At 41.4% G+C, this 25,895-nt stretch overlaps 3 protein-coding genes across 11 annotated transcripts in view; 1 reads left to right on the plus strand and 2 right to left on the minus strand.

Annotated features, from left to right (window-relative positions):
* LOC138191517 (transforming acidic coiled-coil-containing protein 1-like) overlaps window positions 1–6,936 on the minus strand; it is a 19,799-nt gene extending 12,863 nt beyond the window's left edge. Inside the window, exon 1 of one of the 3 annotated variants that reach the window (XM_069138384.1) lies at window positions 6,675–6,936. In XM_069138384.1, the coding sequence (XP_068994485.1) occupies window positions 6,675–6,739 (65 nt within the window). In that variant the 5' untranslated portion in view covers window positions 6,740–6,936. Of the gene's footprint in view, window positions 1–435; window positions 900–6,674 lie in introns of those variants that run through there. The other 2 variants (XM_069138383.1, XM_069138382.1) reach the window with 2 other exon arrangements.
* LOC138191514 (clustered mitochondria protein homolog) overlaps window positions 6,526–25,895 on the plus strand; it is a 27,721-nt gene continuing 8,351 nt past the window's right edge. The window contains exons 1-4 of one of the 2 annotated variants that reach the window (XM_069138374.1): window positions 6,526–6,609; window positions 23,501–23,659; window positions 25,103–25,212; window positions 25,494–25,665. In XM_069138374.1, coding sequence (XP_068994475.1) covers window positions 23,605–23,659; window positions 25,103–25,212; window positions 25,494–25,665 — 337 coding nt within the window. In that variant the 5' untranslated portion in view covers window positions 6,526–6,609; window positions 23,501–23,604. Of the gene's footprint in view, window positions 6,610–22,330; window positions 23,660–25,102; window positions 25,213–25,493; window positions 25,666–25,895 lie in introns of those variants that run through there. The other variant, XM_069138373.1, reaches the window with a different exon arrangement.
* On the minus strand, window positions 8,706–22,284 carry ddhd2 (DDHD domain containing 2). Of its 6 annotated transcripts, XM_069138375.1 has the most exons (20): window positions 21,892–22,282; window positions 21,328–21,514; window positions 19,926–20,118; window positions 18,922–19,115; window positions 18,703–18,792; window positions 18,254–18,374; window positions 18,086–18,175; window positions 17,867–18,008; window positions 17,519–17,727; window positions 17,353–17,414; window positions 17,120–17,239; window positions 16,828–16,923; window positions 16,194–16,370; window positions 16,064–16,090; window positions 15,445–15,600; window positions 14,935–15,037; window positions 14,681–14,842; window positions 14,380–14,478; window positions 10,945–11,113; window positions 8,706–10,827 (listed from the first exon to the last, which is right to left on the minus strand). In XM_069138375.1, the coding sequence occupies exons 2-20, from the start codon at window positions 21,448–21,450 to the stop codon at window positions 10,746–10,748; spliced, it is 2,415 nt and encodes an 804-aa protein (XP_068994476.1). In that variant the 5' UTR covers window positions 21,451–21,514; window positions 21,892–22,282; the 3' UTR covers window positions 8,706–10,745. The 6 variants fall into 6 exon arrangements, with proteins under 6 accessions (XP_068994476.1, XP_068994477.1, XP_068994478.1 ...); XM_069138376.1 differs by lacking the exon at window positions 16,064–16,090; XM_069138377.1 differs by lacking the exon at window positions 14,380–14,478 and having other exon boundaries at window positions 10,945–11,143.

Here is a 25,895-nt window from a genome sequence, read left to right on the forward strand (position 1 = left end):
CACACACCCACACACACACACACACACACTCACACTCACACTCATAAAAACAGGTTTAGACAGTCATATCCTGAGCGTTTAGCGTCTCAAAATAACAGGATGTTGTACAGCAGCAACTCACAAAACAGTCGTCTGAGTGCTTGTATTTGGACTGAGAATCTGTTTTTAGCCAATGACAGAATGACAAAGCCTCTGAGATCTACAGCACTGGAAAGAATCTGAGATCATACCACAGCATCAATCAGTTTATCAGCATGTGATGCTCTGTGTGTCCACCACCTGTCAGTATGACTCAGGGGAAATTACAGTCATCACACAAACACCCACATTCAACGATCGCTTTTCTTTCGGATTTGATCTCTAATACAGGACTGCCTCTCTTTCCGTCTTCACTTTCAAACGTCGACACTGATATCTATGGCCAAGCCCTCTTACTTGTCCTCTCTGTTATCCTTTGCTGCGGGCTGCCCATCGTCTTCTGCACCCCCAGTCACTGCTGACCAAGTCCATTTGGCCCACTGGACCGGAGACAACCAGGACATCCCTGCAACGCCGTGAGTCCTAAACCCGATGCCACCTCTGAGCTTTAGTGGTTGACTTCCTCTTTCTCTGGATTAGATTGTCGTTGCTGTCAAACAAATTGGGAACTCGCTGATGTCCCACAGTTTTTAAGCCTTTCAACAGCAAAAGAAGAGGGCTGTCAAAAGGAGTCTGTCGATCCGTTTCCCTCCTCTCCTTGCTTTCTGTACAGCCGTCTCACTTCCTCCTCTCGCTCAGCCGCTCAGCTTTCTCATCCTGGCTTCTGCGTTGTTGACGCTCGTGACAGAGAAACGTGTCTCCCACTGCTGCAGCTGCCTCTGTTGCTGCTTTTCTCTCACTGACTCACACGGTGCAGATTACTGGAGCATCAGTAGTCACTCCCCTCTCCCCGTCTGGGTGGAAGATCAGCTGGTTAACAGCCCCACTCCCACATGTTCGCTTGCTCTCAGGAGTTTGACGACTGTGAGGGGGGAGAGGAGAGGCAAGGTTTCATGTTTTAAAAGACAAAAAGAGTCTTGTTTCTCTGGGACAGACAAACTACCAGACGAAGTGTCTCCGAGAGAGCAGATGAAAAGAGATCAGGGTAAAACGGAGGAGGTAAATTTCCATCCCAAACTCATACCACTGCAAAATCCTGAATTAATGAAATTATGTCCTCATAAATCTCATTTTAAACTAAATCACAGCCTCGATATATTACTTAAAACCATAAATTACAATGTAGTCAAGCCTTCACTATCTACGTTTTGACAGCTTTTATTACTTCGGTTGCTTTAAAACAGGCATTGCTTTTTTTCTGTCTCTGAACTGAAGAAATACTTGTCAGCAGAGAGACTAACTGTGACAAAGAGCTTTACTTTAAAAAAAAAAAAAAAAAAAAGAGAGGAATTACTGTCTGCTCATTTTGTCCTGGATGTATAAGAGGATGCTTTAACAAGGACTAAGAATGTTTCCTTTATACGTACAACTGACACAGATCAAATCTGAACTGAGATTTTAGCCGTCGATGCCGTGATGTGTGACCAGACTAACTGAGGACCTATTTTCACTAAGTAAATCCAGGCCAGACAGCAAACAAATCAATACAACAAACCTAAATTCAGCAGTAATGATCCAGCTACCTTTCACACTGTCAGAGAAGTCATTCAGCTGAAAGCTCTCATCACTGCTCACACACACTCTGAATCTGGTCATGGATGGCTTATGTAACGCTAAGTCCAGGCTTTTACATTCATACATCCCCCCCCCCCCCCTCTCTCTCTCTGTATCTAGGCCAGATGAGCCGTGTTCGTTAAAAAAACATGGACCATGACTAATCTAATAACAGGAGCGGCCACTGTGAACAAGGTGAACAGAGGAATAAAAGGAAGGAGTTACGATGCTTTTCATTTTTACTTGCATTTTGAGGCACCTTTTCCTGCTGTTTACTGCCCACACATGAAACACATAAAAGGAAAGACAGAAGCCCTATTATCACAATGAGCTGGTCCACAGAGACACGCAGGCAGACGCACCAACACACACTCACGCATAATGTTACACACGGCTGAACACAGAGAAAGAGGCCCTGTTTAATACCTGATGGGTGCACAGAAAAACAGAGCAAATTAGAAGCACGGCAGAGAGAAAACAGTGTTAATTAAAAATGGGGGTGGGAGACGCAGGGAGATAAAGGGGAGGGGAATATTTTGGAGAAAGAAAGTGAGTTTTGGGCAGGACTAGAATCTCAAACGTTTCTTTGTGTGTCTTTAGCATTCCTAACATTGTCTTCTTCCCTTATCTGTCAGTCAGGACAGCTGAGAGAACAAACCTGTCTGTTTTACAGGGGAAGATTTACACGGAGCTAACAAAGGCCTTCAAGCATAAAACTCAGACGTAATGGACACCCCGAGCTGCACACACTGTTTAACCTGCTACACCTTGAGGCTGTAAAACTTGCCTCTGGATAAGAACACAGACAACACAAACAGACTGGGAGACAATATGACAGGGATGGAGAGGTAAGACGACCACAGACGAAGAGGAAGAAAATAAACAGAGAGAAAAGAATCAGCTCTTGTATAATACCATGAAACCACAAATAGCACTCAGAGTAACAGAGACAAAACCCACACATACCCATTTAGAAACAAGCACGGCAAATAAATAGACCCATTGCATCAAACATACTCAACCCTGTCTGTTATGTGTGTTGGATGTCAGTTAATCCAGCAAGAATGCACATGCTTAATCATCAATTACACTTTGACTGATAGTGGCATGTGTGGTTATTATGAGCCAAGAATAAATCAGCCATGATGAAAATGTCTGCGAGCCACAACAGAGGTGATGTGATGCTGGATGAGATAGCTATGTGTTGTGTGTACACTGAGAGGGCATTAGTGAGGCATCTAAACTAGCATATATTTTGTATCTCTGCTCTCAGTCCCCCGCATCATGATATAATGGTTGACCTGCATTAACTTTAGTGCCCTTATCAAATCACTATTCCCTTCTAACCAAAACTTTGGTCCATTACAAGATATTTAAAAAAAAAAATCAAACACTGGATTTCCTTGCAATTTGTCTTTAAGGCAATGTTGCACATAAAGTGTTTAAAAAGTCCTCTGCTGCTCCGAATGAGCATATTGCATTATAAAGTTGGTGGGGATGATGCCAATGTTGTCGTACATTGCTGTACTGTACACATTGTTTTACATGTATTTTCTGTATTCGTAGTATGTTAGATGTGTTTAACATTGAAGTATTTGTGTGTTGAAGCTGACTGCGAGACATATTTTCTCCTTGGAGATAATAAAGTTAAGCTTAAGCTGAAAGACATTTGTGAAGCACATTTAAGCCCCAAAGGTTTGGATTTTCAAAGTCATAACCAATCTTTATTGAGCGCCATCCTCAAGACAAACTTTACATTTTTGTCTGGGGTATAGCTAAGAATAACAGTCCCCAGTATGTTTTCTGTCCAACATTTCAATGATGCCGAGTGTAATTGCAGCTTTCGGTCCCTTAATTTTAGGGTCAGCCCTGGTCTTGTTACATTCAAATGAATGTAGACATTGTTGTGCTCAAATGTTTCTTGTTTGATCAACATTTACATGGCACAAATGTCAAATAGCAAAGATATAATTGGAGCTGCAACAAATACCCGATTAATCAAATAGTTGATCTACAGAGAATCAATTGGCAATTCCTTTATAATCAACCTAAATTCTCTGATTCCAGATTCATGAATGTGAATATTTTCTGATTTCTTTAGTCCTTCTTGATAATAAACTGAATATATTTTGGCTTTGGACTGTTGGTTGAGACAAGACAAGACATTTTAGGCTCCACCTCGGGCTTTGGGAAACACTGGTCAACATTTTTCCAGATTTTCTGACATTTTACTGACCAAACAGGGATCCATTTATCAAGGAAATAATCAACAGAGTGATCGATAATGGAAATAATTGTCATTTGCGCCCCTCGATGCATATCAGTGTTAGCGATTATAGTGTATGTGCTCCTGGTTATGTACCTTAGTCAAGCTTTTCTTATGGCTCACATGATTGAACAAACAGATGAACCAGCTCATACTGTCCGTCTATGTAATGACATCTTATCTAAACAGAATATGGTTAGGTCATATTTGTTGGCTTGTTATATCATATAGCTCCATCTGGTGGTCATTATTGGCCATCACATACATCAAATTAAATGGCAGCATTAGATTCAGTCACCCACTTAGTATCACAAAGCCGGGAAGAAAAAGCAAAGAAGGTAAACGGAGCCGATGTGAGGAAGGAAGTGAAGGAGCTATATAACAAATCTGATGTCACTTTTGGGAGCTAAACAGAGTTGACAGGATTTCTGGTCTCACCAACCATTTGGGAAGGAGTCACACGTGTATTACACAGTGAAAACATCCACACTCCAAGACAGTACATACAGGGAGAAAAGACGGTGGCACTGTTGATGATGTTCACCATCTTTTGTTGATTTTTACTTTCGAATGCAGCACATAGAGCAGGTACAGACAGATAAAATAAAAAAGACTGATGCTCCAAACTCTTGGATATGCTTTTGTGAAAACACAGCAGTGTTTACATCACTGATATCTCTGCATCAGGGAGCACCCAATTATCTGCAATCAGAGCAGGAAACCAGCATGGAGAGAACGGAGTTAGAATCAGTGGAGTCGAGGCTCTCGCATCACTGCAGTACTTGGAAATCACTTAAGTGACAGTGGCATGATAAGACAATGTGAAAAAGAATGAGGCAACAAGAGAGGAAGAGGAGGGTTTTTATCATGTACAGACACCAGCTGAGCTATTGTCTGTGACTAGGACAGGGACACAATTCCCAGACAATAGTGGATGTAGTGCATTGTACACACATGCATGCACAGAGCAGGGAGATGACACACCCCCTGCTGTTCTACTCTGTTTGTGTTTTCATCCATTTTATTTTCCCTTTAAATCCAGTTCAACTAGATTTCCTTTCAAAATGCCATGAAACTGAATTGATTTGTTTTCATTTAATTTGAAACGGAGCAATATCTTCATCATATATAAAAATATGGTGTAAATGAAAGTTTTCAGGCAATAACTTACTATTCAGCAGTGAGTTTGCCTTTTATGCTGGCAAACCTTGTCAGTGAAGCCTTATACATAATTCAAATGTTCATCCTCTGATGTTGTGCCTCTCTTCATGTATTCACAATGTGTGTCTCTCTGAAGCCAAGAGAAGTTTTCCAGCCCTCATTGGCCTCAATTTGTTCCACTGCAGCAAGAGCTGAGCTCCAAATGCAGGTCAGCCATCTCCCAGCTGAGCAACTGTGTGGATGTTCAAGGCTTTGAAGAGCAGGAAATCCACTGTACATCCAAGACTGCTCCAGTTAAGACACTAAACGGATGATTAAGTAAACTAAAATTAGACGGAAGGCTAAAAGCTGCGATCCCACGGCACTGGTTGGTTTCCCAGTGTTCCCAGAGGGAAGACCCCAACCCCCATCTGCCCTAATACAAACACAGATGGATGCAGAAGACTACAGTATGCTTGCGTGGGGAGAGGGATTTTTTTTTTTTTTTTTTTTTTTAAAGCACCCAAAAAAACAATGAGTGTTGCTGGAACATGGATGTGTCCGAGCATTGGTTCCCCTCGCCTCTCAGATCCGCTGTAAAGTCTGCAGCTTCCTGTCGCTTACTGTGTCTCGCTGCCATTTCCAAAACATCTGCTTTAATACATGGCGGCACTGTTTCTCCACGACTTGACTCACTGGGTGAACACTGTGGAATTTAAGAAATGAGTGGCTGTATATAGCATAGCCCGTGCATTAATATGTATGGAGAGAGAGAGGGGCTTACAGAGGCTTTCAAAAATGGGGATGAAAAGCATCAGCAGCAGGACAAAGTGAAAGGACTCACTCTCTTTTACAAAGGATTAGAGAAAAAAGAAGAGGGAGAGTGATGCTTAAGTGCTTTTAAGCTCTGAGAAAAGCCTCAGCAACAACGTCTTCCTCAGATTTTGACAAGAAGGTGGCACCGGAGAGCCGCAGTTCGTACATCACACAGTACTTTAAGGATGTCGTACCTGCTCAGACAGAAATAAACTGTACAGCTTGTATGACCAACATACCACTTTAGAATTAGGGTCACAGTTTCATAATTATAAGCTGGCAGCAGCGCTATCTGTCTACGGCGGTAAATATAAAATCTGTGAAAACTAAGGAAGGTTTGGACAGTGCCTTAATGTCATGAGCGTGACCTGATCAGCTCATGACATTCGACTCTCTGCTAACGTCATCAGCTGTGTCGCTCTTCTCTCTTGCTTGCTCTCTACTTCTTAGATTTGAATAATATTCAAACTAGCACAGCAGCAGAGGCTGTGTGCGGTGCCGTCTGATCGGCGGATTCACTCTCAGTCGAGCAGGGAAAATCTTATCTTTCAAGAAAGCATCAGTATCCCAGCACTGCCTTTCAACTCCTTATCTCCTCTTCTTCTCCAGGCACTGAGTTCATCCACACAAGACATCGCAATCTCAAAGACCCGAGGGTCAAATTGACCTGCTGTCCTTGATCAACAACATTATCTGTAAGTTTCCTTCTCGCCCCCACACTCGCACACAAACACACACAAAATGAAGAACATTATCTTACATGCTGCTCTTCTTCCGAGGAGAGCCGATGGATGCCTTCTTGTTCTGGCTCATGGAGCCCCCCATGACAGCAGCAGAGCCTGTGTTTGTTTCAGGTTTATCGCAGATGCTCTGTATACGTCCTTTTCCCCCCCTCTAAGGTTCACCTTTGCTTCTCCTCTAGATAGTCCGGCTCATCGTCAGAGCCCCACGACGCACTACTTATCATGACTGACTAGTTATCATTTAACCAACCAGCCTCTCCTCTCAGCGCCTTTTCTCTTTCACTGTCTCTGTGGATGCTTTACAGGATAAACACTTGAATAGCTCTGGTGACAGTCCCGCCTCCTCACTCTACCTCTCAACCGCCATCATCTCTCTCTCTCTCTCTTTTTCAAACACACAGTAAGGACAGTGCTGGAGAAAGGCAGAGAAGTTGTGCGAGTGAGGGGGAAGTTTAAAACCCACCAAGTCCAAAGAGTGGCAGGGGGTTAGACGGACAGTGTGTGTGTGTGTGTGTCAGAGTGTCATGGGGGTATCTGGCAGGCTTGGGAGCATTGTTCAAGGGGGAAAAAAAGAGTCTCTTCTATTGTTAGTCAGCTGAATAACAGATCCGAGATCCAGGGGGAAGGAGAGTTGGCGGCACTAAACACAGCTCCACTTGTTGTACCACATTCCCACTACCTGCTGTGACCCCAAACCCGGCCCTGCAGAGTTTTAGCATGACAACACACATGCCCTCCATTATAAGGGCTCTCGGTTTGTTTGCAAAAGTTAATTTCCTAAACTCATCAGTTATATCTTGACCTTTTACTGGAAACTAAACATGGACACATCAAAATCAGGTCAATTTGTCTGAGAAAAAGGTTTCCGCTGATAAAGACTGAACAGGATTATTAGGAACAAAAGCTATATAGAAATTGTCTAACAAACAGTGTAAAAGAAAAGCTGACCCAATCCCCTGAGTTCCTACACAGCACAGCCCATTATTGACGAAATCAAGAACTGATACCTCCTAATTCAAGCTTGCATCAAGAAGATGGGCCTTTTGATGCAATGGAGAATGGCTAGAAACCTCATCGGACTGCAGGGTCAAGGCGGTGGTGAGCTGGACAGGCCCGCCTTTGAACGCTGCTGAGAAGCTTTAGTACATAACTTCCTCCCACTGAAATGAATCACATTAGGCTCAGAATGGAGGTCCTAATTTCTGAATGACTTCCCCACATTTTCCAGACGATAAATACGACCACACATAAAGAGTGACACTGAAATAAGTACGCTGCTATTTAGCTTGGTCCGACTCATGGCATGAATATGTAACTTTTTACCGACGCTACTCTGCTCATTTGCTGGCACCATCAATTACAAATGAACGACGTCACAACGAAGCAAGCAGCTTTGAAACAAGTGCTGAAACCAAGTTTAAGAGTTCAACTCGCCTCAGTTTGTTGAGCAGGCAGGTCAATTCCCCCGCGGCAAGTGATGTCGCTGTGTTTATCAAACGACTGCGCATGCCCGATCGTTTTACCGTGGCTCTTATGCCGACTGCAGTAGGTATGTAATGTACAGCGTTCATATTGTTGTTCTTGCTGTTGCCCTCTCCCTATCTTGTTTCTTTATCTGATTTGATTTACAAATTTATAAAATGCTGTTGGTTTTTTGGCTGATGGAAATCAACAGTGGTGACATCTCTAAACACAAACAGTTGATGCTAGATTGGATCAACATGAGGGACGCATGTTCAACTATTTACTCTGCTGTGATTTGCTTGTTTTCACTGTCAGTCAGTCAGAGTGTCCCTACTGCTGATCCAATGTCACCTGCTGCAACTTCCTGTTTGTTTCAAATTAAAAGCCCTCACTTCAAATTAAGAGTCTTGCATGCCATACTTAGTCCATCCATATTCTCGGTTTTGTATAGTTTATAGTTTTGACCTACATTTGTTTTTATGATGTCCAATGTCAACAGGGTGTTTATTCATTGTGTTTTCAAATCCAGAATGAGACAGCTGTAATGTTTTATCATAGCACACAAAACATGTAAACATAGGGTATGTGTTCTGAAAAAAAGAAATTTTTAATGTATCAACATATTAGTATCAAATGCCACAACAGTTGTTAGGGTAAGTCAAGGGATCATAAAGTTGTGATTTTACTGTTCAGACACTAATATTTACAGAGACAACAGTGATGTTCAAGAGAATATTGTCATGGTAACTTTGTGTTCAGTGCATTTCTGAAGGAAGAAAAAGAACAAACTTCACTAGTTTAATTCATTAATTGTGCAGATGTAACACGCAAAGGGCTGTGAAACAGGTCATTCAGAGCTTTGGTGGAGGGGATGTGGTACCCTGACAGTGCATAATAAATAAGTCTTTTTCAAAGTTAAATTACTCTGACACAGAGTTTCTAAACACCAGAGTCTGGACCTTATGTTCTTGTCCTTGGATTATCTATTACTATTATTTGTAATATATATATATATATATATATATATATATATATATATAAAATAAAAAGAGTAAAATTTATCATATACTATAACACTCTGAATCAATTTCATATGACTTTCACTTGAAAATTATTTTATTGCTGGGTCCATGAGGATTATGGAAATTGTGTTGCCTAATAACTGGGTCTGGACCAGAATATGTTGCGAAATTCTGCTGAAACATAAAGAAGTGTATGCAGTACAGGGAGAAAAGGTGATATCCAATACCTCGATACAAAGGAACAGATTAGGGAAATGTTTAGATTTGGCCCGGAGATAATGGACAGGTTTAGACTGTCTATATGATATGCCAGTCTCGATTAGAATCAAATATATTTTAGGATAAATAATATAATGTTGTTATGCACTTAAGCATGATAAATTATCTGGATTAAACTAGAAAAGAGCAGAAAAAAGTGAGTGGAACAATGCTATAACTCGCACACGCACACACGCATGCGCACACGCACACACACACACACACACGCAGTCTAGCCACACTTTATGAAAAGCTGCATTTCTGTACTTCAGTTCTGACACAATTATTCATCAGGATTACTTCAATCAGATACATGTGGTAGATATGATGAGGGTATCATACATACTTCAAATAAAATAAAATAAAATTAGAACACAAAGTGAATGCTTTCTTCAACGATAGAGGACTATGTTTGTAAAATGACAGGGGTGACATCAACATTATTGTAGCATTGCACAAATGTCCAAGTAGCAGCATTGGGTTTCAAGTGGCCTGGATGCGGGCAGAGAGAATTTAACTGCCAGGAAACTTGTAAATATCAACCTTCATTTTCCTAACCAAAAACAAAACACCTTAATGTGAAACAAGTCAAATAAACTGGCTAGTTATAAAGGTAAAGTCTCGTGTTATGCTATTAGAGACCTTCTTTAGTCAAGTGAGATTTAAGTTTAAAAACAGATGATCTGTTAAACACCTGTAACAGACATTGTAGCCAATCATAATTCTACATTTATGATTTTTTAAACTGGGAAATATATACATTTTTACAGATTATAATCTACTACTTTGATTCTGGAATTTTTTTAAACATATTTTTGTTGTTACTTACAAAGAAGTGCCAGCTAAAATTTAATTCCAGTTTGACGTGCAATACAAAGTGCAAAAAAATAAATAAATACAAGTACACAAGTACAGTGTTCTGGTATTCATGATAATGATTTTTTTTTCACTATAATTCAGATGCAGGTGTAAGCATGATATCTCAGTAAATGTGAAATAAAATAGAAGTGAAATAAAGAATGATTAAACAAAAGTGCGAACAGTAGCGAGCGATGTTTGGGTGGATTTGAAACATCAATCAGACACTAGCTCCAATCCTGCAGCAGGAGTTGAAACGATGCCAGGTAGAAACCTCGAATCAAAGTTGACTTTGCCAAAGAGGCCAAAACTACCTGACTGCGGTCCACTGTCAGAGGAGGAGATTGTGGCAGTCAGTTAACACCGAGACGGTAAGGCATTCTGGAAGAGCATTGTGCAGCCTCTGGTTCCGTCAGCTGTCCTTCTTCTTTTTTTTGTACTTTCCGTTTACTGTCCTGCACTTAAGTGTACATTCATACAACTCTATTACTGTTGTGGCTGTTCAAAGGCCACACTTTGCTTGTCGTAAATCTCCTTCAGCAACAGGAGAGCTGTATCCTCAGATTCCCTAACAGACAGACAGAAAAAAATGCTTATTTGAAGTAAAGTGTGATACAACAAAGAGAAAATATCATGAATGCAAAATACAAAAGAGCACAAATACTGACAGATATGCATGACTCACCAGTAACACAGATGCGACTGGATGGCAAACAAGTATTCGTTGAAGCTCTCAATGGGTTTTTCTTGAAGCACATAGTCTATTCGTCGTCCTCCATTTAACATTCCCATTTTAATTTCAGGCTGCTCTGTCTGCTCCCCTGACACTGACGGTTCTGCATCCTCACACACTCCTGCAGGGACACATGTCCACACAGATGAGGCTGCACTGGGCAGAAAACAAAACGACGACCATAGACAGAAGCAGCTATCTGTTTCAATTCATCTGATTTGGTAAAATGAGAACAAATAATTTGATAACAGAGATGAAAGAAAAGAGAAGCTGCTGTCTGCAGAAAGCAACATTTAAACCAAAAGCACAGAAAAATGTAGGTTAAATGCAAAACAGTGCAGTTTAATCCACCTCTGCCTGGGAGGTGAACCAAACTCACATTACTGTACAAGTGTCCAAAAGAGGGAGGAGTCAGTGTCTGAATGTTCGCAGACTATGATAAGATCACGACATCTGAAAAGGAATAGATTGATCACATGTAGACCCAAAATAAAATGTATTAGACTGTGCTGCCGATCAAAGATAAAACGACCCTGTTGGTTCAAATATTCGATGAATATTTCCACACTCAGTAATATGAGATGTACAGTGCATCCGGAAAGTATTCACAGTGCTTCACTTTTTCCACATTTTGTTATATTACAGCATTATTCCAAAATGTATTAAATTCATTTTCCCCTCAAAATTCTACACACAATACCCCATAATGACGTGAAATAAAAAAATTTGAAATTTTTACAAATCTATTAAAAATCAAAAACGAAAAAAATCACATGTACATAAGTATTCACAGCCTTTGCCATGACACTCAAAATTGAGCTCAGGTGCATCCTGTTTCCACTGATCATCCTTGAGATGTTTCTACAACTTGATTGGAGTCCACCTGTGGTAAATTCAGTTGATTGGACATGATTTGGAAAGACACACACCATTTACATAAGGTCCCACAGTTGACAGTGCATGTCAGAGCACAAACCAAACCATGAAGTCCAAAGAATTGTCTGTAGACCTCCGAGACAGGATTGTATCGAGGCACAGATCTGGGGAAGGGTACAGAAAAATTTCTGCAGCATTGAAGGTCCCAATGAGCACAGTGGCCTCCATCATCCGTAAATGGAAGAAGTTTGGAACCACCAGGACTCTTCCTAGAGTTGGCCGCCCGGCCAAACTGAGCGATCGGAGGAGAAGGGCCTGAGTCAGGGAGGTGACCAAGAACCCGATGGTCACTCTGACAGAGCTCCAACGTTGCTCTGTGAAGAGAGGAGAACCTTCCAGAAGGACAACCATCTCTGCAGCACTCCACCAAGCAGGCCTGTATGGTAGAGCGGCCAGATGGAAGCCACTCCTCAGTAAAAGGCACATGACAGCCCACCTGGAGTTTACCAAAAGGCACCTGAAGGACTGTCAGACCATGAGAAACTAAATTCTCTGGTCTGATGAAACAAAGATTGAACTCTTTGGCCTGAATGCCAAGCGTCATGTTTGGAGGAAACCAGGCACCGCTCATCACCTGGCCAATACCATCCCTACGGTGAAGCATGGTGGTGGCAGCATCATGCTGTGGGGATGTTTTTCAGCGGCAGGAACTGGGAGACTAGTCAGGATGGAGGGAAAGATGAATGCAGCAATGTACAGAGACATCCTTGATGAAAACCTGCTCCAGAGCGCTCTGGGGCGAAGTTTCATCTTCCAACAGGACAACAACCCGAAGCACACAGCCAAGATAACAAAGGAGTGGCTTCGGGACAACTCTGTGAATGTCTTTGAGAGGCCCAGGCAGAGCCCAGAGTTGAACCCAGAGTTGAACCCGATTGAACATCTCTGGAGAGATCTGAAAATGGCTGCGCACTGACGCTCCCCATCCAACCTGAGGGAGCTTGAGAGGTCCTGCAAAGAAGAATGGGAGAAACTGCCCAAAAATAGGTGTGCCAAGCTTATAGCATCATACTCAAAAAGACTTAAGGCTGTAATTGCTGCCAAAGGTGCTTCAACAAAGTATTGCGCAAAGGCTGTGAATACTTATGTACGTGTTATATTTTCGTTCTTTATTTTTAATAGATTTGCAAAAATTTTAAACAAACTATTTTCACTTTGTCATTATGGGATATTGCGTATAGAATTTTGAGGAAAAAAATGAATTTAATCCATTTTGGAATAAGGCTGTAACATAACAAAATGTGTAAAAAGTGAAGCGCTGTGAATACTTTCCGGATGCACTGTTAAGTATGATGATGACTAAATGCCAGTACGTTGGGTTGGTTTTGCGATGAATCACTGATGAGCTTGTATGTTTCTACCTTGTTGTCTGAGAAGTGATCTCATGAAGGCTTCCCACAAACATCAAAGGCACTTCTGTTGAACGCTAAACTGTTGGCTGCTTGCTTCTCATGCAATTTCAAATGTCTATTTCTGACAATCTGCCTCTTTAAGTATGGGCTTACAATATTGGCAGCAAAAGATAAAATATTACCATACATTTACATTACATTATGTAACGGTCATAAAAGTAGAGATACGAGTCCTCTTTAAACTCTCTGCAAACTAAAAAAATAATTGTACATTGACATGTAACAACAGCTGCATTCGCTTGCTGCCATTTAATAACCTGATAGATTTAATGCTTGAGGTGCAGACGTGTACCTGCATGTAGCGACTGTATGTGACCTTCTACTGATGAATGATATTACCTGCAGGTGCAGCTCCAGACAATTACATGTTAAAAATACCAACTGTGATCACTACTATACTTCTAATGTTATTTGTTCCACTCAAACAGGAGAGTGGGCTGGATACTCAAGTGGTTTATGATGTTGACGATCAGTGAAGCCATCAATGAGCTCAGCCAACCAGAACTAATAGCAGTAGAGGGAGGAAGACACCTGAAGGGGGTGTCAGTAAAATAAACTTTGAGTTGAGGGCTAGATGGGACAGCAGGTAGTAATGCAGTTAGCTAAGTGTGTGTGTGTGTGGGGGGGGGGGGGGGGGGGGGGCAGAGGATTAGTAAGAGCCTGTGGCAATAGTGACATACATTACATAACGTTTGCTCTTTGAATGCGAGTGAGTGTGCCAAAATAAACCACTGTAACTGAGTGGAACATTTTATTAATACGGCATGTTTCGCAGGATATCTTTGACAGTTGAAACAGTAGGAATAGTGTTCAATTTAGCCTGTTTTGTGTGAATAATGGAAACATCTTTGTTTTCCAGATAAAAGCTGATAAAGTGTAATGTAAAAAACTGAAAGAAAGATGGTTTATAAAGGCTCTTAAACGCTCATAAAGTCATCAGTAAGTTCTCAGAGAGAGCTGGAAGGTCATTAAACCAATAGAATGAGTTAATTTACTCATTTTCTTACTTCATTCCAGCCAAATGACTATCCTGGCTTACCTTGGAAGTAATGTTTATTAAGGGCCCTGGGCCACTCCAGTATTTTAGTCCAAAAACCAGCCCTTTTGTCTTCCCTCTTAGCAGAAGCAGTGCCTGCCGCTGAGGTTCAAGGTAAAGCAGCAACGGGTGAGTGAAGCAGTATAAAAACCGACAGAGCAGAAGAGAGAGGAAGGAGGGTGGCAACATGCAGAGAGGGGTGAAAGGAGTATGGGGAGACTGGGTTAGATACACATTTGTGCACACTTGCACACAAACACAGCACTCAAAAATAAACAAAGACAAATAAAAGTGCTTTTTCTACCCTGCGTCTCGTGAAGGTTTCTCTCTATTGTAGTTTCTCCTTCCTCCACCGGGGGAAGTGCAGCAACAGGTAGTCTGGCAAAGGACTGCCACGCTGTCCGTAACGATCCCAACACATTGTTTTTCAAATCCATACTCATGCGGGTCAAGCTGTCCTTCAGTTCTACAAGACAAAGACAAATAGAGACGAAAATTAAATACAAGGTTCATCAGAGGTACTGTTTAATATGGTCAAAGAAAGAGAAACAGTCATACCCAGGTGCATCCTCTTGCGGCCTTTATGGTGAGGGATCAGCATGGGCTCCAGATCCACCTCTGAAACAATCATAGGCTCTATCCGATAGGCAACAGGGTCATACTATGCAGGGATGAAAGGATTAACAGATAACTTCTTTCTTCATGCAAGAAAGAGATTCAAACAAGTCTTTATAACAATAGCTCTCGTTGATGGGCCAAGTTAGGTTAGCCTAAACTTGGCTGTAACAGGAAGCTTAAGTAGATGTAAATTCCAGTGAAACCGGTGGCACTGCTAGTTTTCTTGTCATTATCTTAAAATTGTATAAAAGATATCTAATAAGAGAGAATCTAATACTGTGGTCACATTTTAAATTTCCAACGTGAAATGTTGCATCATTCAAGATTGTCCTCTGAAAGCATATTTAGTTGGAATAGTAAAGACAAACTGTATCTGTGAGATAAAAGCTGTTTGACTGCAGGAGGTGTGCCGGTATGGACAGATGCAGATGCAAATATGTGATTACTCACTGGGTGGTAGATGTTGTAAAAGCTCTTGCAGGTTGGGAAGGTGTAGTTTGGATCGATGAGTTTAAGCCCTCGTACCATCAGGAACATCCCAATTGGAGAGCCAAACGCAAAAAACGTCTGCGGGTGAAATGCCAGCTGTGGGTAATCAATAGATACCTGTGGAGAGACGGTTACATTTGTTGTAGCAAGTTATGGTTAAAGTTCAGACGATTTTTCTTCTAAGATTACAGATAGAACATGTGGACCATTCAGGCAGGTGGAAATGAGACAATACTCATTTGGCTCACGGTGGTGATTGAAAACATTTAAACTATGTTTCATGACAACAAGACAACATCCAGGGAGTCAGATAGAAGACAAGGAGGAGAGCAGGGAGATGAGCACTCATGCAGGACTGATACATGTGTGTGAGCACAGATACAGAATGGCGCTGGGTTGCACAACACAATGTGACTTAGCCATGGAAATCCTACTGCTCTAATAATAGCCAGTACAATTCAGTTGTCTTGAGATTTCCTGACCAGACTGCACTGTATGTGAAGAGACACTCCAGGCACAGTAAGATCAAAGACAGCAGAGGACAAAGCCTGAGAGAATGTGGACACCATTTGAGACACACCTGTCCCTTGGCTATGCCTCCATTGGTCTGTCCAGGCAAGCGGGGGGAGGAGAGAAGCAGGAAGGTGATGCATCAAAGCTTCACCTCCCAAGCACAAATAATCATACAGTTTTTGTGGTCATGTTGCTACCTGTCCAATGCCGACATCGAAGTACTCATAGTCTACAGCGCTGGTGACAGACTGTGCTCTGTGGAACTGGGACTGCTGAGCCGTCGCTCCTGAAGACTGGTTACTGTCAGAATCACTGGTCATTTGAGGTGGAATTTGCAAACCCGGCACCTGACGAATTGCCCCTGTCTTACATTCCTATGAAGATAAAGAAATATTACAGTTATCTTAACAGTAGACATAGCTATTGTCATTTGGAAATCATTTGGATCATTTAGAGAGCGCCAAGCAAAAGAGGAACTGGCCATGAAAGAAATTAGCTGCATCAAAAAATCTGCTTCTCACTGTTGCCTACAGTAAACCACTTCCCTTTCAGCAGATAGGTACACCCTATCAATAGCATCAGTCAAACCAAAAATCCATATTGTTCAATTATTTTTTAAATACATATGCATGGTGAAAATAAGCAATGCATATAGGGAAGTGTTTTTGTTTTCTTTTTTTGCAAAAATCAGATCATTGTGTCCTTGCGGGACATTGAACTGTATTTCATGCAAATGAAGGCCAGATCCAAGACACACATTGCTAAAAAGAGGTGGTTGTGGTCATATGTACCAAAACATGACAACTCAGTGCAGTTTTGAATAGGTCTTACCTCAGGAAGCCACTTCCTCCTGAAGTAGTTCAGGATTATCTTCCGAGGTCCGAGAGGAATTCCCAACTCTTTGAGATCACTGTCTTGGCAGAGAGCCTAAAAATGGAGATCCATGGCGTTTAAGAAAAGTCCAATTTGCCTAAATTGCCGAAATCTGATACATTATACATTACGGACAACATCCTCTGTCATTATTCTCTTGATTCTAACTAAGCATTATGTTTGAATTTGTATGACCATTACGTGTGTGTGCGTGCGTGTGCGTGTGTGTGTGTGTGTGTGTGTGTGTTACCAGTGACTCCAGGTTGAGGTTCTCAGCCTGCAGTGTATCCAGGTATTGTTGTAAGCCCAGTCTGGTCAAAGTCTGCTCCAGTGTGTCGCAGTTTAGATGACAAAGGTCACCAGAAGGAACCTTAATCACAGAGGTGAACAGATGGACAGAATGGAAAATAGTTTTTTCTACATACAGAGAAATAGTTAATCTTTTTATCAGAATAGTAATGGAATCTTTCAATGTTGTTTTACCTTTTCTCTGACTTCTGATCCATTCTTCTGATTGGTTAACAGGTCAAACAGGATCAGAGAACCTGAGGAACAAGAGACAAAGCAGAAAAGCTTAAACTCAGAAAAGCTTAAACTCAGCTTTTTTTTGTTCCCCCCGCGTGTGTTTCTGTGTTTGCACATCTCCAACCTAGGCTATGGCCCACTACTGAAACTGTCCCGTTGAATTCTGGGTGTCTCTGCCTAAAAAGGGCATGCAGCATATTGATCTCGGAGGCCACGGTGTCCACTATGGTTTGGCAATAGGTGGGGCTGTTGTAGAAAAACAAATCCAGCAGGGTGTCGTTGGTGAAATGTCTCAGCCTGCTGATGCTGGGTAGAGTGATCCTCTGGATGTCCCTGGAAAGTGGGGAAGGAGGGCCAAAATTAAAAACAAGGGTAGCAAGAGTTTGGCCATTTTCAGCACTTAATAATAACTTAATAAGTAGAAATTGAAACAGAGGAATCTTGTTTAATGACTATCTATCTTCATACTTACTCGTCCACACCAGTGGCATCCCCATGTAGAGCGCTGTGCCAGTTGACTGGAAGGAACTCCACTCGGCCCACCTGCCCATCCTGCTGAGCACGCTTATAATGAGAGGCCAGGAGGGACAGAGAAGCACTCCTGAAGTCATTTACTGGAGAGAGACAAGATGAAAGGAGTTATAAATGCACATACTGTAAATACATTCATATACAAGTAAATACAACTTACCGCACTGTATAATGGATCTGAAGCGCAAGTCACATGCAGGGCCGATGCCATGCACCATAAAGACAAGGTGGTCCACCTTTTCTGGTTCGCCTGGAAACAAACATAAAAATGATGAGTGCCGACTGTGGGTAGTACTTCCTGAAACTGGTGTACACACAACACACATACCGTCAGGTATTTCCACTGAGATGTTTTCTACTCCCCTCTTGACTGTGCGTGGCCGTGTTTGCTCCGAGGGGGAGGACACCCACTCATCCTGCAATCCTATTGGCTGATATTGCATTATCAGCTGAAAAGAGTAGTGAAAAAAGGCTTATAATAAGGGAACAAATTAGCTCATTTAAAATGTGTCTTTTGTTTTAAAAAAAACAAAAACATCAACGTCTTTTTGTGAAATATTTTGCTTGACATGTGTGCTTGTGCTGTCTTTCTTAAAAATAAATACCATTTACTTTAACTTTGTTATTTAATGCAATAGTATAGATACTTTTAAAGCATGGCTTAAATGTACACATCATTTCTGCGGCCCCTGTATATTTAGAAAAACCCTGGTGTGGCTTTGTTATGTAAAGAATTATTGCGTAATAACTAAGTGATGTTTTAACTGGAAATCTCACCTTGGGATTGTGTAAAATGACAGTTTCGCCAGTGGGAAAGTCCAGTTTCGTCTTCCATTCGTCCAAAGTCACAGCTACCATGTAGGCATCCTGAAAATTGGATGGGTGGGGGAGCACGGATACATATGAAAAGAGTAACTTGGAAACAAGCAGAGAATAAAGTCAGAAGCTGTAGGGATGAGTAGTGTGGTGGTAAGAGGTTAGCATCTGTCAGACTACCTCCAAACTTTTGCTGAAGTCCTCGGGGTAAGGCATGAATCTGGTGTCTTTATCTCCTTTGTAGAACCAGGTACAGCGCCGTACTTCAGTGGGAGCTTGCTCCCAATACATGGCATAGCGTCTCCTCTCCTTGACATTCACATCATATCGCTCTCCATCCACGGCAACCACTACATCCTCCTCCTCATCTCTTACTGCAAAGAAAACACATGCAGATGTAAAAAGAAAGGTTCATAGTCCAACATTCAAATCAAATACTAAATCACTAAAATCTTGTCACTTTGTCTAAAAATTCTACCTTCAAATGCTGATATTTGTTTATAGAAATTGCGTACACTTTAATTAAATTGCTAAAGAAGTTACTTTCAAGCTAATTTTACACACAGGACTGTTGTTACTTTACAGCAATTATTGCCCACTCACACCGAACGTCTGCAGCAGCAGCATCACCAGGAGGAAAAGTATATTCTTTTGGAATAATACAAACATGAAATGGTGTCGGACTTTTTAGGGATTGTCACAAGGAAAGACATGAATGTTTCTTGATTATAGAGTCCTTACATAGAGTTTGTAGAAGTTCATATTTGCAAAAGATTTGGAAATTGTTCACTGTTGTTTTTACCGATTTAAATATTTCTTTGGGTGGAGGATGTGCCTGATTATGAACGTGCAGAATATTTTACTTAAGTTAAAGCAAGAACTCTACACCTGCAAAACCAAAATAGGTCATTTTTAGACCACAAAAACTTTAAAACTACCCTGAAACTGAAACTTGTTATTACATTTCTCGTAACAGTGATCATGTTCTAACAGCAGAGCCAAATGCCCTGCTGGATATCAGGCAAGTGATGACATTAATGTTTTGACATTTTCTCTTTCCAAAAGCTGTTTATAGCAAATTCACTCTTTTCCAACTGACATAAGCCCCAATAACCTTTAGTAATGCTAATTTATACATACAGTATACAGAGTAATATACATGTAAAATCCATACACATTCTTACCAGTATTGAAGGCATTCTCTAGTTTATCAGAGTCTTCTGTGCTGAAAGGGAACCATGACGTGTTGTCATCAGCCCGTCGACAGAAGAACCAGTGAGGCTGCACCTCTTGGTAAGGAGCTGGAACTGACTCCATGTCAAGCATCTCAAAAGAGGACGTGGAAGAAGGAGAGGCCTCATCCACCGCAGGCAAGACCTGAAGAAAGATTATGGCAACATGAATCAGATCTGAAATCAATATTTCTTTGTCATGTCAGCAGCATTGCTCAGTAAAAAGCAAATGCCTGCTATATACTCCTTCTTTAAACAGTACACTGTTCAGCTCCACAGTTAATAGAATAAGTAAGAGTTCAACTAAGTCTGCGTTTTCTATTAAAATCCTATCAAGCAGTCTGAGACCATCAGACAACGCAAAGGACAGTTGGACAAGAAAGGATCAGGCCTCCTCTTGGCCAGGCGCACAAAGCCTTGTTTTATTCTTTCCTCCTGTACAAGCTAGCTCTTGTCTCCTCTTCTTTCAACAACTGATACGACTACAGCTTGTAAACAAATTATTTCCACTGAATATCTTATGTTCCCAAACAATACTGCCAGTAATACTTTTGGTAACCTGCTGCTCCTGTTTCAGCGTGTTGAAAGACAGAGAACCTGCCACTGTTTGACACAACACCGATCCAAATTACACTCAGCTGCCAAATCAGCAATCCCATTTGTAGCCTAACGGGCATAAAGCAGGTGTACAGATTTATAATAAGATTGGGAATAAAATGGAATAAGAATGAAACACCCCTTTGTAAGAATTAAATCTGGTAAGCAACACCTTTCTGTGTGTGCAGTGTTTTCCTGGCTCACAATTACAGCTAAAACACAGGACATTTGGTTGCGTGTGTTGCAACACAAAAGCAGTCAAAGTTCCTTCAGTAACAAACCCTCAGGAAAGGTAAATATATTCTGAAGCAAATTCTGGACACAATGGTCGGTTCATTGTGTCCTGCGGACTACTTGCAAAACTTAAAAATGTGTGAAAACCATAAAGAGGGACAGCATGTGCTGTTCACCTACAGCCCCTCTCCTTTCCCCCAGACACATTTCCATTTACCCTGCTGTCACTCAGTTTGTAAAGAGTGCTGAGGCTATTTTTGTCTGCGTGGACAAGGGCACAAACAAACACTCAGACTTTGACTTTTTCACGTGTTAATAATATTTATTCAGAGCTGGCTCATCACTTAACATCAACGATCAATCTACAATTAATCCAAAAGATCGTTCATCTTGTATCACATGGACGTTTGCTTTTGTAATAATTAAAAACACCTCAAACGATGCACAAGGTCTCTGTATTGTTTGCTTGGATTCACCGCCAACATTTACACCGAAACACACACGATCACACATCTCCCCTCACCTGGTGCCCAGGTGTGTTCCCTGCTACCACAGTCTGATTAGCGGGGTCCTCTAGCAGGTCTCGGGTGTTGTTGTTTGAGGCAGCCTCGGATAGACCCCCCTCCTCAGCCTGACGGGAGGACATGAGCCCAGCCCCTCAGCCCTCAGCCCTCACCTGAAGGGTGCAGGAAGCCACACGATCATAAGACCTGTAACAGCCCAGATCAACATGAATGAATGACAGCAAGGAGGAAGCTGAAAGACTTATAAATGAGAACAGAAACCGGTTACTGTTAAAGTTAAGTCAAACAATTGATTTATTATGAGTCATGTTCCAGTGCCACTGGAAATTTATAAATAATAATTCATAAAATAGCTCATGTTCGTGGGCAGTTCGCATGTTGTAAAGAGTATTTGTAAAGGACAACACCGTTGAGGCCAGAGGTTGTTCACGTTGGTTGAGGTTCATAATAGCTCAGTTATGATGTCTGGACGGGACATTAGTGATAATTTCTCCCTTCTATCATCCTTTTGGTGTTTCGGACATCGTTGCATTAATAACAGAAGGTCGTTAAATTAAACTCACCGATAACTTCACATTGGGTTCACGCAGCGGATGTTTACCAGTTATATAGCTCGCTGTGGCTAGCTCGGCTAGCCAAGGACAGCCTCCTGTCAAACGCTTGCTTGGCTAATCCTCGGGACTACGATGGATATTAGATGAGCGGCCACAAACGACCACTCGAACTGCAAAATAAAGGCTTACGACAACCACATTTATTAAGAGGGAGTTTTCTGTGATGCCAGAGTTTACGTCTGTGACAATTAAAAAAAAAAGGTGAAATATGTCACCACAGCGTCCAATGAGTGGGAAAGTTTTTTTTGTTTTTTTTTAACGAATTAACAAAGTCAAACATTTCTTTTAGGATAGTATTCCATCGTAACACAGAGAAAAGATAAGGTGGTTAAATTTTAAATCAAAAACGGCATCCGAAAACATCCCCTATGATGAAAAAGAACTGCACTCTATAAAAAAACAAACAGTTACATTTACAAGGAGTACTTGAAGGCAACATGGAACACACTGCATCACTAAGCCGCTGCCCCCAAATAATTCGCTGACGTCATGAATTTGTAATGACATGAGAAAAACAAGCCGTGGAAGCTTGAAACTTCGCTAAACCACTCGAGGGGGAGCATCTAACGTGTCTACATCGTTTGATAGTTACATGCTACACTCACAGGTCACTTTATTTGATACCCGGGGACCCAAAATGCGCAAAGAAAGTATTGATTGGGTGATTCGATTTTTACTTTAAGAGCATATGAACATATATTAGGATAGTGGGATGGGTGTAAAGTTAATGTTATACATCTTTACACTATTCTGAGCAGATGCATGCTTGACTTTCCTGTCTTTCAGCTGAGATAATTCATACTATGCCCTAACATACTGTAGATGACTGAGCTTTATTTCATGCCATTCTAGTTATACCAAAAAAGTCCCCTGTTTAGCCTAACCCAGAAATCCTCATGCTTGTTTGAACTCAGATATGTCCAGGTATGTGTAAAATGTGAATGTTGTAGATGCTGGCTTCTCTCCAGTGAGGAAAAAACACATCAGACACAGACACATCTTTTAGAGGCAGGTTAACTACTTCATGATTGTATTATCTGTAAAGTCTTGACTTCACTATCATGAATTAAGAGTGTAATATAGAGTTTGCAGCCAATAGAACATGCTTGACTTTGGTCTACCACTTGATTATGTTCCATTGTTAACATTAAAGCGTGTGTAACCAGACACACTAAATGAAAATCAACATTTGTAATATGAAACACTCAATGTCAAAGCAGTGTGGTTGGTTGACTGGTGTCAAAACACTTACAAATGCATGTGCTTAATTCATAGTTTTACTCCAGGGTTTATGGAGGGCGGAGTGAAACACGCCAGAGGAAGTAAGAGCTACAAGGTATAGACACACCCAGTCGAACAAAGTGTGAGAGAGGCAGAGCAAGGAGCCTGTGGAGCAATAAGAGGGTGTGGCTTTTTTTTACACAGGGAGAATAGACAACTTAAGTTTGCCTTTGAGAGGGCAGGAGTCACAGTCCTGAACAAACAGCTGTTTGCTTCCTCTCTGCTGGGCTCACAGACAGTCCGGCTGCACATTTCCACTCCCTCTCTCCTTCTCCAGTGCATTCCTGGAGCAGTTTGAAGCAGGACTTTTGCGAGGAAGCAGCTTCCAGTAAAGAGAAGTCAAAACACAAGACAGCTCAAGAAAATCTTCTACACGCAGTCATGAAGGACAAAGTGAGGAGAGGAGGAGGAGGAGTACGAAACCAAGCCAAGATGGGTGAGAAATCCCTGTGAAAAGTTTTTCTTCTCTGTCCCTCTCTCTCTCTGTCCTCTTCCTTCTTTTTTTCTCTGCTGTCTGCTGCTGGAGAATGTGTGGAGGGAGGGAGATTTAGCACTGCACTGCTGCTCCGAACATGGCTGCTCTCTGCTTTCACCAACTTGGAGAATCTGTTTTCTCTTTTGTGACTTTTATCGTGCATTTAGTCACGAAGACAGATGCTTTGTTTTAGCACTGGAAAAATATTGAAACCACACAGTTACAATCTTTTAAGAAGCACAAAGATGAATGAAAAACTCTAAACAGCTTCTCTTGTTCTTTGTTCAAAATAAAAACCTCCCACATTCTCATTGTCTACTTTTTAACAGCTTCTGCCTTTGCTGCACTCTCAAGTGTGCCTCTTCACCTCACTTAACATTTGCCACTTCTCTTCCACAGAAAAAAAAAATTACTGAATTAAGATAGAGATTGGCCTGCCTCCACGTTAGATTGTCCAGGGGTGTTTTCTCAAAGAGAAATAACTATGGATAGAGCATTATGATTGACAGGTTATGTAATTTTAAGGGACGCAGAAAGAAAATCCTGTTTGTGCTTTTACTATATGACATATAGTGAATGATTGCTGCTTGCTTGCTAGATTACAAGCCAATTTAAGACTTCATTGCCAAAATGAACTTACTAATGGGGAAAGCAACATTATTTTCTGAAGTAATAAAGCAGAAGCTCCAATACCAAGAAGTGGATGGCCTTGACCTTGCAGAGGGGAGGGAGGCTCTTCCAACCAATCGCAAACAGCTATTTTCTGGGTGCTTTCCAATAGTAAAGTAGTCCCAGATTGAAAGCAAGAGTTGAGGATTTACTATAGAATAAAAGACGGCCTTCAGAGATAAGAACAAAAGCTTTGCTGTGTACACAACAAAGGTGTTATATATAAACTATGTGCTTGCAAGAAAGCAGGCTCTACTGCTAGGCTCGAGGCTTTTTAGTTTTTGCCTCCTAGCACTCTGCTGTCTCCACATGCCAGCGCTGGGTGTGGTTGTCCCTTCGCCCTGAGATGACATGAAGGCCAGCATGCAAACTCAACAGGCTTAGTCACACTACAGTTTGTGGAACATGCTGAGTCCTGCTCTCCCACTAGTTCTGGAAGTGTGTGTAAAAAAGTAGACACACCCCACTTTCCTTTTTTTTCTCACACACACCTACTCTTCAGCCCAGCTCAGAACAATTTTAGCTGAGATTAGTGTACTTGTGTACTACTCTAGCAAGAATACCCCATTAGTCTTTGATTCTGTTATCCATACAATTTGCATTTTCATGCTCTCATGCAACACTGTCTCGGGATGTAATGAGGCAGGAAAACAACACAAGTCGTTTGCCTGTCCTTTGCAGGACTATGTGATTATCTTCAGTTAGTTCTGTTTCCCTGATTTCTCCCTCTATCAGATGTAACCAGCCTGACTGGTGGAAATGATGCCAATGGCATTAAGCGAGAGGAGGACACATCGTTCCCTGTGAAGATCCAGGGAGCAGGAATAGAGCCATTTGAGCTGCAGGTACAAAACCAGGCGGCTATTTTCTCTCAGACATTATTCCTTCTCTTTTTAAAGATTAAAAAGACTAAATGAGTGATTAGGAGATGATGAAAACCAACAGTGACAGCTGAGACTACACATTAATAGCAATGCACCATCGTTATCTTGCGTGAGATGAGTAATTTTTGATAATATGATTTATCAGCAATGCTCTATCCTCACTAGGAGATATATATGATTTTCATCTAATAGGCAGATTTACATGTGGGCATTACTTGTTGTTAAACCATGCGCCTTCACAGGTCCATGGATTTTGGATGGTTCAAGATGCAGTAATGACTCTGCTTTCGAGGAGTGAGGTGTGTCCTCGCTCCAGTCTGTCACTGTCACTAGCTGGTACAACTCTGGATCCCCTTGCAGAACTGCAAAGCCTAAAGGGCCTTAAAGCTGGAGCCATCGTTCGCCTGGTGGAAGGTAACTTTGTTTTTTTTGCTTTGTTTTGAATGTTAGTAAAAAAATTTTAAAAAAAATTAATTCTGTGATGGCATACTGTAACTGTGCACTCCAGTTGTGTTTAATGTCATACATATTCTTACCTGAGATTTTGACACACATGTTTTTAACATATTAGCAACTCATCATTTTTGAATTTCTTTATTTCACCCATTTTCACACCACCTAACTTTCTTTTAGTTAATTACTGC

This window comes from Embiotoca jacksoni, unplaced genomic scaffold (assembly GCF_022577435.1).
Source record: "Embiotoca jacksoni isolate LCO1_2020_lvr unplaced genomic scaffold, fEmbJac1.0.p SCAF_8, whole genome shotgun sequence".
Classification (NCBI taxonomy): domain Eukaryota; kingdom Metazoa; phylum Chordata; class Actinopteri; family Embiotocidae; genus Embiotoca; species Embiotoca jacksoni.